The following is an 18,755-nucleotide window of genomic DNA, read 5'->3' on the forward strand; positions in this document are numbered from 1 at the left end:
AAGGTAATGGATATGAAAGAGTCTATCATATGAGTTAGGCTAAAGCTCTGCCCACTCTGATGAAAGAGCAGCCACTGGATGCAGCATTGGGAGGTTGGAGGCAGTTTCAGTAATTTGTGGACTTGCACAGTTTACTGCTATAGGCTTACATGTCTTACCTAACACTTGTTAGTTATAGTTAATATGTTTTAAAGCTAATATAACCTGTATATAGTTACTGAGGTGTAATAAACCACCTGTTATTTAAGACAAAAGCCTCATCTTGCTGCGACTTGGTCCTTCACCGTAGACAACAGAACAATCTGTCACACGGGCATAGAAAGGGGCAATAGTAGCAGCACTCAATTTCACCAACAAGCTGTTGGTAACCAGGCATCACGCTTTACTGTAACAAAGTGACAATGATGGCACCTTTGAAAAATAAACCCTGTTAACTTCATAATCTTAGAGCAATGGACAGTTCAGTGAGAAGTTCCTTTGTCAAAAAGCTATTTGGTGATGCAAATATTTGAGCCTATTTTCAATGGAATTGCTGCTGATAAGAATAATTGCCAAGTAAGCTCAGGGCAAAATGAAAATGTGACATTTAACATTCCTGATAAATAGTTGTAAACTTTGTCCATCAGCGATAACCTTTGGGGAAAATGTTTCATTGTGACTGTTACTCAGTGGCCATGTGGATTTGATTTGTAAGGATTACTTATATTTTTTTGATCATATATAGGGACGAATAAGCATTATAATAATTTCAAAAAGTTTGGATTCACAGGTAAAATATTCTTGGAGAAACACAACAAAAAGCTAAACTGTTACGCTAAGAATAACATTACTGTCTTGTACTGTTATTGAATATAATGGTAAGGCTATAAATTATTAACCAGAGTTATAGATTGCTAAACAAGTCTTCATGTTGAAATATGTACTTGCTGTTGGAGATGTGAACATGCTGATGTAGAAAATGAAAGGAACAGCCCGTGTTTAGAAAATGGCTGACCATTGGAACAGAATTTTACTCCTGGGATCACTGATCTTTCCATTATGCTACATAACAGGTAAATGAATATATTGTTTTCTAATTTAGTTATTGACGTGTTAGGTAAGTTAATGTGCAGCAAAGAAGCTCAGATCTCAAGTGGTTAATGTTTATCTGCATGTTTGTCAATTAATATTGAAGCCAAGAAAACTCAGCAGTCCAATTAAATTCACTTGAGGAGCAAAGACAGAGAGTATAAGGACTACCTTGCAGTAGAATCACTGCTGAACTGGAACAGCAAGTGTAGGAAGACAAAAACGGAGACCCTGCCCCAGCCTGGAGCGTAGGAGGTTCAGGGGTGACTTTATTGAGGTATATAAAATCCTGAGAGGCATAAGATGAGGTGAATAGTAAAGGCCTTTCTCCAGGTAGGGGAGTACAAAACTAGAAGGCATAATTTTAAAGTGAGAGGAGAAAGATTTAAAAGGGACCTGAGGAACAACGTTTTCGCACAGAATGAAGTTCATATGTGGAATAAACTGACCGAGGAAGTGATAGAGGCAGGTGCAATTACAACTTTTAAAAGAAATTTGGACAGCTGCATGAATAGGAAAGGTTTAGAGGGATATGGGCCAAGTGCAGGTAAATGGGACTAGCTCAGCTTAGGAAACCTGGTCGGCATGGGTGAGTTGGACCGAAGGGTCTGTTCCCAGGCTGTATGACTCTGTGACCCTAAAAATCTCTGCTATCAGCCACACACAACAGTGCAGGTCCAAGAACCTAGTAACCCTGCATTCAAATAACATACTATCTCAGAGAATAATAGACTTTTGTTGTAAAAATTCAACTCCTTTACTAATATCCTCGAAGAAAGGAGATTTGCATTCCTCTGCATCTCCAGAGCCACGCCAAGGTGTCTGACTCTCAAATGATCTCCAAAGTGGCCCCAGCAATATTTTATTAGGACTATTGAGTACAGACAATAAATTCCTTGCCAATCACGTCCTGAACATGTTTTTAAAAATCACTTAAGTGTGCCAGATAATTTGCAATTAGTTTAGCAGAGCAATCCAGACAAAGATAGTAGGAACTGCAGATGCTGGAGAATCTGAGATAACAAGGTGTAGAGCTGGATGAACACAGCAGGCCAAGCAGCATCAGAGGAGCAGGAAGGCTGACATTTCGGGCCTAGACCCTTCTTCAGAAAGTTCGTTCACATTCAAAGCACACCTTTTTCTATTTAGTGAGTTGCTGAAGAATTAATCCTTTATCACCTTCCTTTCTGAAAGAGCATGTCTCAACACAAAGAAACCTGGAAAATAATCTGAGGTCATGGTAAATTTCAGCAGCGATTGTCGATTTAACTTGACAGTAGGTCATTGGTCAATATGCTCTTGTAGTCAATTTTTCAACTTTGTTTCTATTGTTGCACTAAAGAAATAGCAATTTAATGACCAGATTTTCCAGAAGGGTAAATCTCATATAGATTGCTACTCTGTCCATCTTTTTGATGAGGAAGGGATCTCTGCATTTCTGAAAGGAGATTCCCCTCAGAGTTTCCTCAGAAATGCAGAGGTGTAAATCCATTCTGACGTTCCTTTGCAGCGTGGAAATGTCAGACGAAGACAAACCACGCCTCCCTTTTCCGAACAGTCACCTGTTGGATTCTGACTCTGAAAGGTTCTGACAGCCACTTTGCCAATTACTGTCAAACTGCATGTGAGTGAGGTTAGGATTTCACTGGAGAGAGATGGGAGGGTGCCAGGTGGTGGCGTGATGGAGTGCTAGGTAAGTAGGGTGCCAGGTGGAGGGGTAATAGAATGCTCAGTAAGTAGGGCGCTAGATGGAGGGGTAATAGAGTGCTAGGTAAGTAGGGTGCCAGGTGGAGGAGTAATAAAATGCTCAGTAAGTAGGGTGCCAGGTGGAGGGGTAATAGAGTGATAGGTATGTAGGGTGTCAGCTGGGGAGGGGTAATAGAGTGCTAGGTACGTAGGGTGCCAGGTGGAGGGGTAATAGAGTGCACAGTAAGTAGGATGCCAGGTGGAGGGGTAATAGAGTACTAGGTAAGTGGAGGGTGGGTAGAGTACCAAGGTGTCAGGTAAGTATGATGCCATCTGGAGACGGTGCCAGCTGGGGAGAGGGTACAGTGCTGGGGTAGGATAGCAGATGAGTAGGGGGTAAGCTGCAGGTTAGTAGAGTCCGGTAGGGAGAAGGGGTTGTCAGTTCTAATTTAGCGGAGTAAGGCCATATTGGGTCAGGTCTGGTAAGGGTAATGTTGGGTCTGGTCCAGTCCAGTGGGGGTGGGGTGCATCCAGATGGGCAGTAAGGTCAAGGTCTGAAGGGTGCAAGCATCTGACAAGGTGTTGTTGGAGGGGAAGGGGGCAGTGGAGGATGTGGTGGTGACATAAATATTGGGTTAACTGAGTAGTTATCAACATTTTTCTGAATTACTGTAATGTTTCCATAATGTCATCAGGATGCTTCAAAGTTTCCAGTTTAAATGGAGATTGTTGGATGGTTCCAGGCGTAGAGATATTCCCTATTGCCAACTGGATTAGTCAATTAGCCTGGCAATTCTTTCAATATCTGCTATGATTCTACATGGTTTCCATGTACAACTCCTATCTGCGCTGAAATGATGACAGACTAACTAGCAGAAAATCTGGGCCTATGTGTTTACAAACATTGAAGTCAGAACTGTCCTAAATTGGAAAAGAATGTATTAGTTCATATCAATTTTAAATGCCAAAGTGCTTCTTATTGTAGGCACTAACAGACATGCCCAGATTAGATAGATACATTCAATGGTGAGTCTAAAAGGCCTAGTAAAAATGTACAAAAATTAAGAGAAAAAATTTTGTTTACATTACAGTTAATGGGAACATTACACAGAACTGTACACATTTTCAAACTTCTTCTTGGAGGAATATTTTGCAAAGGATGAACCTCAATGTCCAATTTATGCTGCTCACCCGTCGGAACCCAAGTTGTGCCCAACCTATCAATGACAGTAATGACATTCAGAATTCAAACTTTAATGGAAGTCTGCCCACAAAGCTAATAATGCATGGTTACAGGTAATCAGAGACTATTTTATAGTTTTGGAGAAGCCTTATAAAATATATTCACAAACGTGTGTGAAAGTCATTATTTATGCATCGTAGTACAAAATCGCAATGAATAATTTTAACTGCAGGCAGGTGGGTAAATTAAATAGTTGGAATCCATCTATTACTCTGGAAGTGGCATCAAGCCAATTGTAATGTGCTGTGCTTCATATCAGTCATGTCTTAGGAAGTTAAACGATAGGAAGAAATGGAAAATCCTACAGCCCAGAGGGTGCCCAATGACATTTTGAGGGTAGTTTTTGTAGGAATTGCCTTGAGGGGCACTCTTATTAAGGAAGAGGGGAGCTCATGGCAGGAGAGGTGTAAGGTATCTCTGGCGAGAACAGCAGAGCCCTCTTGGGCATGTCTGTTATTGTTGATTGCCCTGCGCAAAAAGCTGTCAGGGCCTCTACACCCAAGCTACCAGTGAAATTTGCTCTGGAACTCAAGTATTGTTAATGTGTTTGGTCATGAAAGGTCTTGGTGAGTGTCTTTGCTGTCTGCTCAGTTAATATCAGTCTTGCGATAGTAGTAATGGTTTCGCCTCTGTCAGGATATTGCGAGCTGTTACAAATGCAAGGTTTTCTAAAATTGTTACATCTTGGAATAGTGCCTTTAAGTTAGGACAATAAGCCTGGGTGGCTTGGTTCTAAAAGTTAGAACGGGAACACAGGTTGGTTTATCGAGAAGAAACTATGAGCTATTTACAGCTGTAAACAATGACATGGGCAATTGGAGTGACAGTGCATAGACTGCTTTTCTCCAAGTTCCAGGGAGCTATAAAAAATGTCAAGTTGTGAATGGTTACATTTTAGCCTGTCAGTTTAATTCCATATCAGAAACATTCGGGGCAACAGTCTTAAAACTTGAAATCTTGTTGGGTGATACTTTGTCAGTCACTGAAAGTTTGAAATAACACCGTATGGAGCTGAAGGAACACAGCAGGCCAGGCAGCAATAGAGAAGCAGGAAAGTTGACGTTTCGGTTCGGGACCCTTCTTCAGAGCCGACCCGAAATGTCAACTTTCCTGCTCCTCTGATGCTGCCTGGCCTGTTGTGTTCCTCCAGCTCCACACTGTGTTACCTCTGATACCAGCATCTGTAGTTCTTACTATCTCTGAAAGTTTGAATATCTTTTTAAAAGTTATCAGTCTGTAACAGGCATCTGGCCTCACTCCAGAGAACTAAGGCAGTACAAGGGAATGCTACATGATGGAGACACAGTCTTTTAAATGAATCTTTAAACTGGGGTCCCATCTATTCTCAAGTGGATGTAAAAGATCCCATGATAAAAGTTGTTGGATTCTCTTTGTACAGTTAACCGAAAATTTTCAAAACTTTGAATTCCAAAGTTGCATTTGTTTAAACTCTGTTAGATATTTTCATGCCATAGAAATTAAATGTTCAGCCTCAATTAGGCATAATCCTGATATTATCCATTGAATGACACTGTGTTTCTTAGTTGACCAAAGAGGTGTCAATAGATAGGACAGGCCCATATATGCTGACTCTCACAAATTAATTACTAGAGATACAAATGCTCAATCGAATTCAGATTCAAACACACATGAATGCTCTGACAGCTCAGGCATTTTGGCTATCCTGTGCATGTGCACCTGATTGGTCATGTCCAAACTTGCTCTTGATTTCTGGCAGGTCTCAGTCAGTGAGATTTCTGCTTCCACTATTGCATTTTCATGGGAAGGCCCACTGATGGCCCCACCACTGCCTGAAAAGTTTGTGCTTCGATGTGCATTCCTGATAAGTAGACTAGATCACCCACCAGTTCTCCAGGCAGCAGTCAACAGCGTCAATAGCTGAATGTGATTCTGCCCCTTGTTTTTGTATCTAATGATGGACCATAATTTGCGCTCAGTAAGGCTGAAGCCACTATCATTACTTTTATGCCCATTTTTAAAATATTGTTTGGCTGAGTTGTGGATGTCTAGCTAGGTCCATATTTATTGCCCATTCTTAATTGCTGAGAGGGCGGTTATGAGTCAGCCACATTGCTGTGGGTCTGGAGTCACATGTTGGCCAGACCACGTAAGGATGGAGATTTCCTGAAGGACATTAGTGAATCAGCTTGCACAACTAAATATGAGGCACTGAAATCTAATACACTTGTCTGGAATGTCTCTCTCCACTGAAACATTACGCATTTGTTAAAATAGCAGAGAAAGCCATAAAAGAAAACATATTCAATCTTTACTCATTCATGTTGCAATTCAATTTCAGAATAACTTGTGAAGAGTTTGAATATTTTTATGTCAATATTTCATTGTTTCTTCATATTGTTATTTCTGTTTAGGATCACTGGCAGCAAACCTTCTTGGGTTGACATCCTGGCAAAAGAATTGCTTGGTGCAATGGATGTGAACGTTGTCATTGTTGATTGGATTATTGGTTCAACAGCTTTATATCATAATGCAGTGCAGAATTCTGTTGAATTGGGTTTGAAGATTGCTATTCTTATAGGAGACTTAATGGTAAATACCTGAATAGATATGGTAACTGAAAGTATATCCTCTAAGCTAAGCAGCTATATCAACACCATTAAAAAAAATCAACTATTGAATCCGATACTAAAACCAAAGTAATGTATAACAATTGATGAAGTCTGGATTTGGAGGTATGACACTATTTATGTTTCAATCACATCATCAGGGCTTGGCATTGCAATTTTGCTCCTCAGGCATCAACCTTTGGGTCAAATCAGCGCAAATGATTTGAGAACATGTCCCATGTGCCAAATTATCCTAATCCGCCCACACTGTTCCTGGCAAGTGAACTCAAGATTACATAATCTACTTTATTTAAGATAAAATGTATTTGCAGCAATATCCTACACATGATCATTTATGACCTTAATGCATTCGGTGAGAAATATATGCCAGTGAGGCAATATTTATAATTATGGCAATCACAAACATGCGTTTGCACTGATTTGGCTTAGAGCTACAAAATGAAATGTTATACATATGCACTTGTGAATTAGAACTTTCTCTTGTACTGCAGAAAAATATTTTGACATTTGTTTGCTGTCATGTCATTTCCAAGTCACACGTCAAAGCCTAATAAAATCTCCATTCTTAACCTACCTTCATTCTCACTTTTGTAATTTTTTAAAAATTTCTATGGAGTTCAATTCAAATTCTTACCCCTGTAATAGCCCAACTCAGCCTTACCTCTGTAGGCACCTCCAATATTAAATCCTATTCCATACTTTTTATCCTTCAGTTCAGGCTTCCTACAGATCATTTCCTCTTTCTATTCCATTATTATCAGCAGCAGAATCTTCAGGCTTACTCACAGGGACCGATGGTGGAATTTTCCAAGCCCTGAATGACATGGGCAATTGCGAAATCAGTTGGGAAAATATGGCAAAATCAGAAAAATGAGGTTCTCAACATTGAGGGAAAATTAATCCAATTTTGCAACTAGGTTTTGAATGGTGAGATGGGAATCCCACTAGTGAGCAATGAGAGGCTTGTTTTCATGCAATTGTGTACCGCTAGTACCTCATTTCACCTCACTGACATGCAGTTTCCTGTTTTCCTGCACGCTTGTTAGAAACTAAACAGAGACAATAATCGATATGACAGTCAGAGCAGGTATCTGCAACTCAACAACCTGTTCCTACTTGGATAGCGGTCCCCAACATATCGGGATACACTCCATAGGCAGGGACACTCACCAACCTTACCACATTATCATGGCATGTCTCCAACCCAGTTAGAATACAGTATTCCACTGCAATTCTGCACTTTGGAATGCATTTTAATACTGCTGCGAGGCTACTTTGCACACAGGGTCAAATTATTACAATGAATCCACCTCATTGACTGGAGCAGTTGTATCTCAAGGCTGTTCGCTCACTCTCTTAGCATGTGCTCACACATTTTGCACCTACTTAGACGATCACTTTCCTTTGTCTTCCCTTTCTGCACTTTGCCATGTGAGACAGCACTAACAGTACACCTGACTTGTCTAGTGCAGATGCAAAGTCTGGCACTTTGTGATGGGTGTCAGTGATGATCCATCAAGGGGAAAGACATGTTTCTCTGAGGGTGACAGGTTACATCAATGTCACACCTACAGCACGTTCCAGCAGCGTGCATGAGATTTGACCAAACAGCCATGTCTTAAAATCAGTCAAGTCGAGGAGCACTACCTTTTGTTGGGGATCCTAGCCGAGTAAATCAAAGATAACTTCCACTCTTAGCCTGGAGCTTTATCATGGTCAGTTGACCACTTGGGGTGGTCAGAGTCAATGGGTCTGTATCACTGCAGTCTAGAGAGTGGGCCATGGTCACTTGTGCAGGTCAAATGCAAACATCAGGGGATTTGCAGTTAGTCAGTCAAGGAAATGTACAGACAGGGTCTGATCATTCAACAGTCAGGAGTGTCTGTCCAAGGCTATCAGGGCAGATAGATCATTGGCAATTCTGTGTCAGGGGTGGGAGTTCAATGACAATCAAGATGGGGTGGAGGCTGTTGGTGGTTATCACTGCTGTAGTTGGAAATTTGGGGCAGTCAGTTGTGAGGAATGGAGGCAGCATGCTAGGATGCAAAGGGGACAATAACTGTGTGGGGAGACAACATATATATAAGGGGGAAGGGGGTCATTGATGGTCATAAGCATCCTGGCTTCAAAGGGGGTCAGTACAGCACAATGGTTTGAATAGGTTTGAATGGTTCAGGTTAGTCAGAAGGCAAAACTATGGTTGATGAAATTTAATCTTGGAAGTGTGAGGTGATGCACTTTGGAAGAAGTAACAAGACAAGAGGGAACTCAATGAACGGCAGGACATTAGGAGGCTCAGAGGAATGGAGAAATCTCCTATTGTATTTGTACGACATGTCTTGTACTGCGTACATCAGACTAAGGTCCACTATGTCAAAGCGCCATGTAGAAGTGTTCCACGGTCCTCCTTGACAGAGTCCTCTATGTCACACCGTATGGAGGACCAAGCTAACCATCATTCATGTGTGATGCAAATGCTGTCTGCTCACATTAATAAGGACCTCTTCTTTTTCTGTTAGGTTCTGATAGGTTCAGTGTAATCATGTCCAATGGATTCAGCCACTGCAAGGATCATTGTCACTATCGCTGTGTGCTGCAAAGATGCAGAGAAATTGCGTCTGAACAATATAGCAAGCCTTCTGCAGCCATGGCTGATAATTCAATTGTGCAAACCTGACTGAGGCTGAGCATAGATACAACTCAGCTTATTCTTCAACCAAGGCCATCATAGAGTAGGTGATAGGCATTCTGAAGATGCACTTCCGATGCTTGGATTGGTCTGGGAGGGTCTTGGAGTACAGTGCAGACAGTGTGTGTCACGTAATCCCGGCATACTGTGCTCTGCACAACTGGAGCAGGTCAAGAGAGGATGTGATGGACCCTGAAGAGCTGGGAGAGCAGAAACAGTCTTCCAAGGACAAAGATGTGGACACTGCGCGGGAGAAACATCACCTTCTACATGATAGAGCAGTGCAGTATCAGATGTAACAAGCCCAACAAGACTTAATTGACATAAAAGCAGAAAGTTGAGAAACTCAGCATCTGTGGACAGAGAAACAATGTTTAATGTTTTGAGTCTAGTATGACTCTTCTTCAGAACTGGAAGTAGCTGGAAAATGGGAGGAGGAGCAAGTGGAAGAGATGAAAATGTCAGGATGAAAATGGTGGTAAAGGAGAGACAGAGATGTAAAATGGATGTAAATGAAGGTATGAAAAGGAGAAGTGGATCCATTCTGCTGAGAGCAAAGTCAACAAGACACAAGCAAGGCACAGCTGGGCTCGGTAAGGTGTGAAACAAAAGGAGGGTATGGATGCCATACTCTGAAGTTGTGAATTCAATATTGAGTCCTGGAGGCTATATAGTGCCTAAGTGGAAAATGAAGTGTTTCTTTTCTGTCTTGTGTGGAACTTCAGTGGAACACAGTAGCAGGCCCTGAAATGTTAGTGGAAACAGTGGTTTATTTAAATGGTGAACAACTGGAAGGTCTGGGTGGTCACCCAGTCTGTCTTTGGTCTTGCTAATGTAAACAAGATCATATTGTGAGCTGCAAATACCATAGACTAAATTGAAAGAAATATAATTAAAATGCTGCTTTGCCCAGAAGGTGCATATTGGGCTATAGACAGTGAGGAAGGAGGAGGTGAGTGGACTAGTGTTGCACCTTCTGTGATTAGATGAGATGTGTCATGAGGGGTGTTGGGGTGTACGGAAGTGTCAGGAATGATGGAGGAGTGCACCAGGATGCCATAAAGTCACCAGTACCTGCAGATTACTGATAGACGAGGGGAATGGAAAATGGGATTGCTGGTGGCATCCTACTGGAGATTGTGTAAATGGTAAGAACGATCTTTTAAATATGGAGCTTAGCAGATGGAAAGTGAGGATAAGGGGAAACCTATCATTGTTCTGGGAGTAAGGGGAAGAGTTGAGAGTGCAGAAGTGGTCTCGTACACAGTTACAGCCCTGTTAAACGTGGTGGGGTTGGGAGGTGGGGTGGAATCCTTGGTTGAGAAAAAAATTTCAATTTTCACCCTTCTCTCACATTCACTAATCCATCTTTGACTTTTTCCTCCCCTTCCTTGTCTTGACCATTTCCATTTCTGGGGATAAGCTTGCACCAATATCTACTACAAAACCAACTGACGCAGTTATCTTGACTATACTCCACACAGCCTGCTTTCTGCAAGAATTCATCATCTGCATTGTACCTGTTCTGATGATGGTACTGTCTATCCGGCTGCCTCTGATGTAACCTCCTTTTTTCTCAATGTAATTATGAATGTGAACTTATATCTACAATGAAGTGTTACCTGTGCAACCAATATGTTCTCAGAAGCTTTTTTCTCATACCATTTGCACTGTGAAAGGCAATTCTTGGCTGGCAGTACTTTTTGATGCACTACGGCCTTCAAATATGATACCAGTGCTGGAAATCCTGGGTGGTCTTGGCAATGGCAAGTATGTCTGCTATTTCTGAGCACACAAGAGCACAAGGGGTCACCATAGAGATATATGCATGGACAACAAAATGAGCAGTGGAGAGTTGCATGAGAAAACTCATGAGGACTCATGGAGAGAAAACCTCTGTGAAACTGTCCAAAATGACACTCAGTCGATTTTAGTAAAATTCAGCACTAAGTCCTTTACCTTAAACCTATATAGTTAAGCAATGTTTGGTCATCTCAATTGACCAGATGACCACTCTTTTATGCTATTTTCATCTATTTGAACTGCCCATAACATTTTCTACATCAAATATAATCTATTGTCTGAATGCTGCAGACTTATAAAGTTCATTATAAATAAATTGTATTATTTATTTTCTGATATTCCCAATAAAATGATGAAATAAGAATTAACCATATCTGTATTTTCAGTCACATGGAAGCACAGAAGATTCTTTCCATTTGATTGGAATCAGTCTAGGGGCACATGTAGCCGGATTTGTGGGTCGCATGTTCAAAGGAAAGCTAGGGCAGATCACAGGTAACTTTGCACACAGAAAAACTGTTTAACCCTCCTTTACTGAGAAAAGCATTACTCATGAATAAACATGCCTCAAATTCCATTTGTTTCCCTCACTTTCTTCTTTGTTTAGAAAATACATACATACTCCCAAACAAAAAGAAAGGGAAAGTATGTGTTTGGAGTGTTTACATTTTCAGAAGGTACTAATGTGTTTGATGTCCAATGAATCAGTTTTGAACAGTAGTCACTGTTTTAATGCAGACTGTTGTGATAAATCACACAATGTCAGTAATTATAAATTGCAGTGAGATCAATTACCAGACAACAGGTGAGGAATTTAGGTGGATCTATTTTGAGAATGCTGGGGTGCACTATCCTTTCCCTACGATAGAATGGCAAGGTCTGATATTGCCAGAGACTGATGCTCAGGCCCCATTGTAAAGGAGCCAATGGAACATATCAACCTATTGACAAAGATTGGGTGCTCTGAGGTAAGAGGTAAATAAATTCCTCAGTTAGATTGGCACAAGGATGGGGGAGAGCTGAGGGAATGTAGTTTCAGGGATTCCCCAAGAATTAGTGGCTGACATAACATTCAGCTGGGGATTGAGCATCACACGTGTAGGTGTTAAGGATCATAGGATTCGGAACCTGGAACTTAAAGATTACCTCTCATTTCTCCTTACCCAATGCTGTGGGTGGTCATATTCCTGCTATCATGTTGGAGCTCCAAAAGCCCTTAAGATAGTTCCTGCACAGTTCACTTTCTGACTCAATGAATACAGCCACACTCAACTCTTCTGGGTAAATAAAGCTAGGTTTAACTGGTATTGTATACAGTCTTGCAGCATTGAATGTTATCATCTAAATAGTAGAAAGTAATAAATATTTTATGACTTTAAACAGTACATTGTCCTGTTTTGTAATTTACAAAACATTTTTGAAAACTATAATTACCATAATAGCCAATAGTTCAGCATTATAAACAGCATTTAAGTGGCTAAAATGAATTTTAACTCTAATTTCTGGTGTCCAGTTCATGCTTCAGGAGGAACAATTTTATTTGGCCTGAAATAAAGCCTGATTTATTTAGAAGCATTGGAGATGGCAGAAATATATTTACAAGGATGATACCAGGACTGAGAGGCTACATCTATCTGGAAAGATTGAACAGTCTAAGGCCCTTTAGAATAGATAAGGCAGATTGGTAACCCTAATAAAATAGACTTAGCAAGATGTTTCAACTTGTGGGGAGAAAGCAAAATCAGGGATCACAAATATAAAATAATCACTAATAAATGCAACAGGGAATTGTCAAGAGTAGTCACAAAGTGAAATTCACTACCGTAGTGGTAGTGTGGTACCACTGGTGGCTCAGCGGTTAGCACTGCTGCCTCACAGCGCCAGGGGCCTGGGTTCGATTCCACTCTTGGAGTGTGCGTGGAGTTTGTTCATTCTCCCCGTGTCTGTGTGGGTTTCCTCCAGGTGCTCTGGTTTCCTCCCACTGTGCAAAGATGTGCAGGCTGGGTGGATTAGCCATGCTAAATTGCCCATAGTGTAGATTAGGTGGGTTATAGGGGGATGGGCCTGGGTGGGATGCTGTGAGAGTCATTGTGGACTTGTTGGGCTGAATGACCTGTTTCCACACTGTAGTGAGTCTTAGGCAGTAGTTAAGGCGATTAGCTTTAATACATTTAAGGGAACCCCAGATAAATATGAGAAAGAAATAGAAGAATATTTTGACTCGTAAAAAGGTGAGAGTAGGTGAGAATGGAGCAAAAATAAAAACATACAAAGGTTGGCTGGATAGTCCATTTCTGTGTACATTCAATGTAATTAAATATAATTAAAATATTTCTCTTTTCCACGTAGATCTGAAAAGAAATTAGTGCCATCCTTTTAAATTCAATATCTCAATATTATCCTATTTTCTCTATTTTTCAGGTTTAGATCCTGCTGGGCCCAAGTTTTCAAAGGCAAGTATTGATCAGCGTCTTGATCCTGGGGATGCGGTCTTTGTTGAAGCCATTCACAGTGATTCGGATAGTAAGTATGAAAAAGATTGTTCTCCTCCCTGCAGTACAGTCTAGGAGATGTTGTTTTGCATTTGTCATATCAGGAGAGAGTTCGGGGGACAGAACAACTAACAGCAAATACTGCTGCATCTTTGGTAAAGAAAGGAAATTAAGGTACATATTTGTCTGCACCCCAGATGATAATCTGATGGAATGGATTATTCATCTATTATAGAACTCTTTCAATAATCATTCCATTCAGGTAAGTGACCAGTGGGCAAGACTGAAAGGTGAAGAGGTTTCGACATGCACTTGTCCTTTCCTGTCCTTTCCTTTCTGTGCATCCAGGGCCATTACTATTACTATCCTGGGCCTGTCGGCACCTTTCACCAGAAAATCCCAGGGATAGTGGTAACAAGAGTAGCATTGTCCGCTGATAGATCCAAACTATGTTCTGCAAATTGTAACATGATGAAAATCTGCATCTTTGCATTTGTAGATCTATACTTCCATAACAATGACAGTTCAGTCTTGAAAAGGCTATTAAGCAACAGCCTTAACTTACATCTTGAAATAAATTATAATTACAGAAAGCAAATTGGAAAAATAGCACTGTGTAATAGCCAGAAAATTGCAAATTTTCAGTTGTCAATCTTTGATACAATTTCTTTTAACAAATACCTGATATCATTGCGAAAAGCCAATGTGTCTGTGTGTTGCTTTTCTCTAACTTTCTAGCCACTAGCTTGAAAATTCATAACTAATCCAGTATTCAGTATGACTTTGGTAATTTGCAGACTTTGGAATTTCTCAACCAGTTGGGCATATTGATTTTTACCTGAATGATGGGAAAGACCAACCCGGTTGTCCTCGACACTTATTATCCTCAGGTAATGCTTTAGTATTGTTAAACTTGCATTCCAAAACATGGATGGTTTAATCTTACTGACAAAACTGATTCAGTTATTTGAGGCTGTATTACAGAGGGGAAGACAATTAGACTGTCAATCTAGAGACCAGGTAATGTTCTGGGGCCTAGGTTTGAATCCTGCCATGGCAGATGGTGAAATTTGAATTTAATAAAAGAAAATCTGGAATTAAGAGTCTAATGATGACCACAAATCTATTGACAATTGTCAGGAAAAACCATCTGGTTCACTAATGTCCTTCAGGGAAGGAAACTGCCATCCCTACCTGGTCTGGCCTACATAGGACTCCAGATCCACAGCAATGTGGTTGACTCATTACTGCCCTCTGAGCAATTAGGGATGGGCAATGAATGCTTCCTGGCCAGTGATGTCCTCATCCCTTGAATGAAGAAAAAAATGCATAACATCTTATTATAATTTGTGCAGTATTTGGATTTTAAATTTGAGGCAAAATAAATCAATGGTTTCAGTCTCTGAAGATATTTTTGTTGAGTTCAGAAATTCATTTGGAACAGTGAACAAAATATATCATTTCAAAGAAAGCATGTGATTTAAGTTAAATGCCTTGATCATTTATCTGTGGAGTTAACTGATGAAGTATTTATGAAGTTGAACTTTTATAGCACATAAAAAACAAGGGCCCATTTGAGAACATTTACATTTCAGTTTAGCTGAACAGCTTCATATCAGAAGAGGAGCAAATTTTATTTTGATTGAAGAATTTTCAGGTTGTGAGAGTAAAAGTCCCCTGGATGTCAGAAATGGAAAGGAATCTAGGACCTCATAACCGGAAAGATATCTTGAGACCATAAAAACTGTAAAGTTTCAGTTAAGTGAGAAATCTTGAAGTTGGATAGAAGTGATCTTCTACTGGCAATGAGTATTAGTAAAGGCTACTGTTGGGGAAAAAGGCTGAATCTTTCTTTTTGTCGATTGTGTTAAGATCTTTCTAAACTGTCGTATATAATATATATATAGCTCTTTATTATATGTCTATTTTTTTCTTCTATGTAATTAACTTGCGTTTCTTTTGCTAAAAAATATTGGAAGCCTCAGGTGAATAGGTTCAATGACTAACTATCACAGTAAAAAAAAATGCAAAATTGAAACTTTTATAATGATCTGTCATGCTAGGTTTAACTCTGCGAACTGAAATGCAGGAATAGGGGAGTCGATCTGGGTGGGATGCTGTTTGGAGGGTTGGTGTTGACTCAATAGGCTGAATGGCCTGCTTCTGCACTGTAGGGATTCTATGTTACACAATCTAAAATTATTTCATATTAATTTATATATAATCACAAATACTGTTTCTCATGTTTTAATTTTATTAATCTAAATTGTTGTGTTTTCTCTTGTTTATATTTGTTTTACTTTCATTGTATTATTTTTTATTATTGTTTTTATTTTTGTCTTGCATCTTTCAAAATGATCAACCCTTGTTGTTTTATATTGTCTTTCTTGTTCATTTTACTTTCTATTAGCAGAATTAACCATATTCATAGATTAGTCTGAACAATAATTTATAGTGAACATGTTTGTGCTCATTGCAGGATTGCAGGACATATAAACAATTACTAATACTGGAAAGATACAATATCAATATTTTCTCAAATCAGCTTATTGATGGAGAACTTGTAGATCAACTGAAAGTAACCAATACAGTTATCTTATTTAATTTTATTCTTTCATGGGAACGTGGGCATCCCTGGCAACACCAACATTTATAGCCCAGCTCTAACTGCACTCACGAAAGTGGTGATTTAATAATATTTTGATAACTGCCCAATTACAATTAAGATGCCATTGTAGAATTTTTAAAAAATGTCATTAGAATGCTTTTTACTATCCATCTCGTCTTCTGTTTGTATGTTGTTCCCATGGTGCCATCAGCAATAGGTCCAAACCTCACCTAAGCACTTATTCTTTGCTTGTGATCCTGGACAGAGTGTAAGCAGACTATATTTGATTTGTGGAGGGCATTATAGCTGTACTTGATTTTTGTCTCATTCACAGCTTCCCAAGTGTTCATAAACAGATATTTCCAAGCCAGATAATGATAAGTACTGTCAACCTTGTCTCATTTGTTCCCAAAAGCCTAGGGGTGCCAACGCCAATTAAAGTATTTCTATTGCTGTCTTGCCTTGAATGCTGGCTTTGAGGTTTTCAAAGCTCAGTATCTTAGGCAATATACTGAGTAGGACAAATAATACCAAAAAAAAAATCACATTTTATTCAGCTTTATTGTTCCAGCAAAATTTTCCCAGATAACATTATTCTTTCATGTTTTCTTTGTCAAATTAAGGCATATTCTAAAAGAAATTTACAATGTACAGTAATTGTGAGCAAAACATATAATGAATTTATCAAGTTGCTTAAGCTTCAAAATAATGGTTATTCAACAGAATACTGTCACGGCTTACAAATGGCTCTTTCTTTTTCAGTGTACAAGTATTTAATTTGTGACCACATCAGAGCAATTTACGTGTACATCAGCTCCATCAAGAATCATTGTCCATTGGTCGCTTTCCCTTGTGAGAGTTATGAACACTTCAGGAATGGGCAATGCATCGACTGCTATACCCACGCACTACAGCATTGCCCACGCATAGGTACAGAAGAAGTGTTGACGCATTTCATTGGCATAATAAGCAAAAACAGAAAATGCTGCAAATATCAGCAGGTCAGGTAGCATATGTGCAGAGAGTTAGCATGTTTCCGTTTAATAACCTTTCTTCATCTGAGTGCCATCAGGATGCTGCTGTATGGCCAACTGATCTGTGACTGAATCCATGTTGAAGTAGCTGACAATATAATAATGATAACCCACCTACTTATTCTTGAACTGCCCAGCTATAGTTTCCTACTATTTCTAAGACTGGCTCCTGCAGGACATGCTTGAAATATACAAACTACATGAAGTTCTCAGAGGAATAAATAATACGTACAAGCATAAAATGTAATTTATTCAAGGTAAATAAATTAACATCTGAGTTTAAAAAAAAAACCGAGACTTGGGATTCTACCCGATGTGTACAATGAATATGGGATATTGCATCTGAAAATGGTATATGAAATAGAAACGAGTAGTCAGAAACTATACACCAAAAATTCTGGGATACCTGCTGAAGGGTTAACACTCTTTGAATTTATGCAAGCACTCAAAACTACTAAAATAATTATATCAACACAGGCACATAATGTTAACTACAGCAGCAAGCAGAACCTCAAATGTAGTAATCTCCAGATTACTCTCAGTGCCATATGTAAGTGAATACAGAAGTGAAAGGATAAAGCAAATGAATGAATGGCTGGAATGGTGATGAGGGAGAACTTTTTTAGGTTCTTGAAACTGGGACTAGCTCTAGAGAAGATGGCACCTGTACAAACTGGGCACAGTGCACCTGAACAGAGCTGGGGCTGAGTACCTTGCAGGACATTTTGCTAGTGCTATTGGAGACACTTTAAGCTAACTCGGGTTCTAACTAACTCAGATTCTGGAAAAGTCCCAGTGGATTGGCAGACTGCCGATGTAATGCTTTTATCGTACAAGGAAAGGAGACAACAAAACAGGTGTTTTTAGGCTAGTTAGCCTAATGTCTGTTATTGGGAAAATGTTAGAACCTATCATAAAGGATCTAATAGCAGAGCATTTAGAAATGCATAATATGATCATGAAGAGTTAACATAGATTCATGAAGGGGAAATCGTAGCTGATAAATTAACTAGAATTCTTTGAGGAAGGATGTTGTGAAACTTGAAAGGGTTCAAAAAAGATTTACAAGGATGTTGCCAGGGCTGGAAGGTTTGAGCTATAGGGAGGGGCTGAATAGGCTGGGGCTATTTTCCCTGGAGCATCAGAGGCTGAGGGATGACCTTATAGACGTTGATAAAATCACGTGGGGGCATGGATAGGGTAAATAGCCAAGGTCTTTTCCCAGAGTGAGGGAGTCCAAAACTAGAGGGCATAGGTTTAATATGAGAGGGGAAAGATTTAAAAGGGATCAAAGGGGCAACATTTTCATGCTGAGGGTGTGTGTGTATGGAATGAGCTGCCAGAGGAAGTGGTGGAGGCTGGTACAATTATAACATTTAAAAGGCATCTGGACGTGTATATGAATAGGAAGGGTTTAGAGGAATATGGGCCAAATGCTGGCAAATGGGGCTAGATTAATTTAGAATATCTGGTCAGCACAGATGAGTTGGATAGATGAGAAGGTTATGTTTCCTTGCTGTACA

At 39.8% G+C, this 18,755-nt stretch overlaps 1 protein-coding gene across 1 annotated transcript in view; it reads left to right on the top strand.

The window, feature by feature from the left end:
* The first annotated feature begins 953 nt into the window (after window positions 1-953).
* Window positions 954-18,755, top strand: part of LOC109923493 (phospholipase A1 member A-like) — a 30,260-nt gene continuing 12,458 nt past the window's right edge. The window contains exons 1-7 of the mRNA XM_048603265.1: window positions 954-1,052; window positions 3,846-4,050; window positions 6,391-6,568; window positions 11,485-11,593; window positions 13,520-13,621; window positions 14,388-14,480; window positions 16,961-17,128. Coding sequence (XP_048459222.1) covers window positions 986-1,052; window positions 3,846-4,050; window positions 6,391-6,568; window positions 11,485-11,593; window positions 13,520-13,621; window positions 14,388-14,480; window positions 16,961-17,128 — 922 coding nt within the window. The 5' untranslated portion in view covers window positions 954-985. The remainder of the gene's footprint in view (window positions 1,053-3,845; window positions 4,051-6,390; window positions 6,569-11,484; window positions 11,594-13,519; window positions 13,622-14,387; window positions 14,481-16,960; window positions 17,129-18,755) is intronic.

The sequence above is a fragment of the Rhincodon typus genome, chromosome 11, assembly GCF_021869965.1.
Source record: "Rhincodon typus isolate 14 chromosome 11, sRhiTyp1.1, whole genome shotgun sequence".
In the NCBI taxonomy this organism is placed as follows: domain Eukaryota; kingdom Metazoa; phylum Chordata; class Chondrichthyes; order Orectolobiformes; family Rhincodontidae; genus Rhincodon; species Rhincodon typus.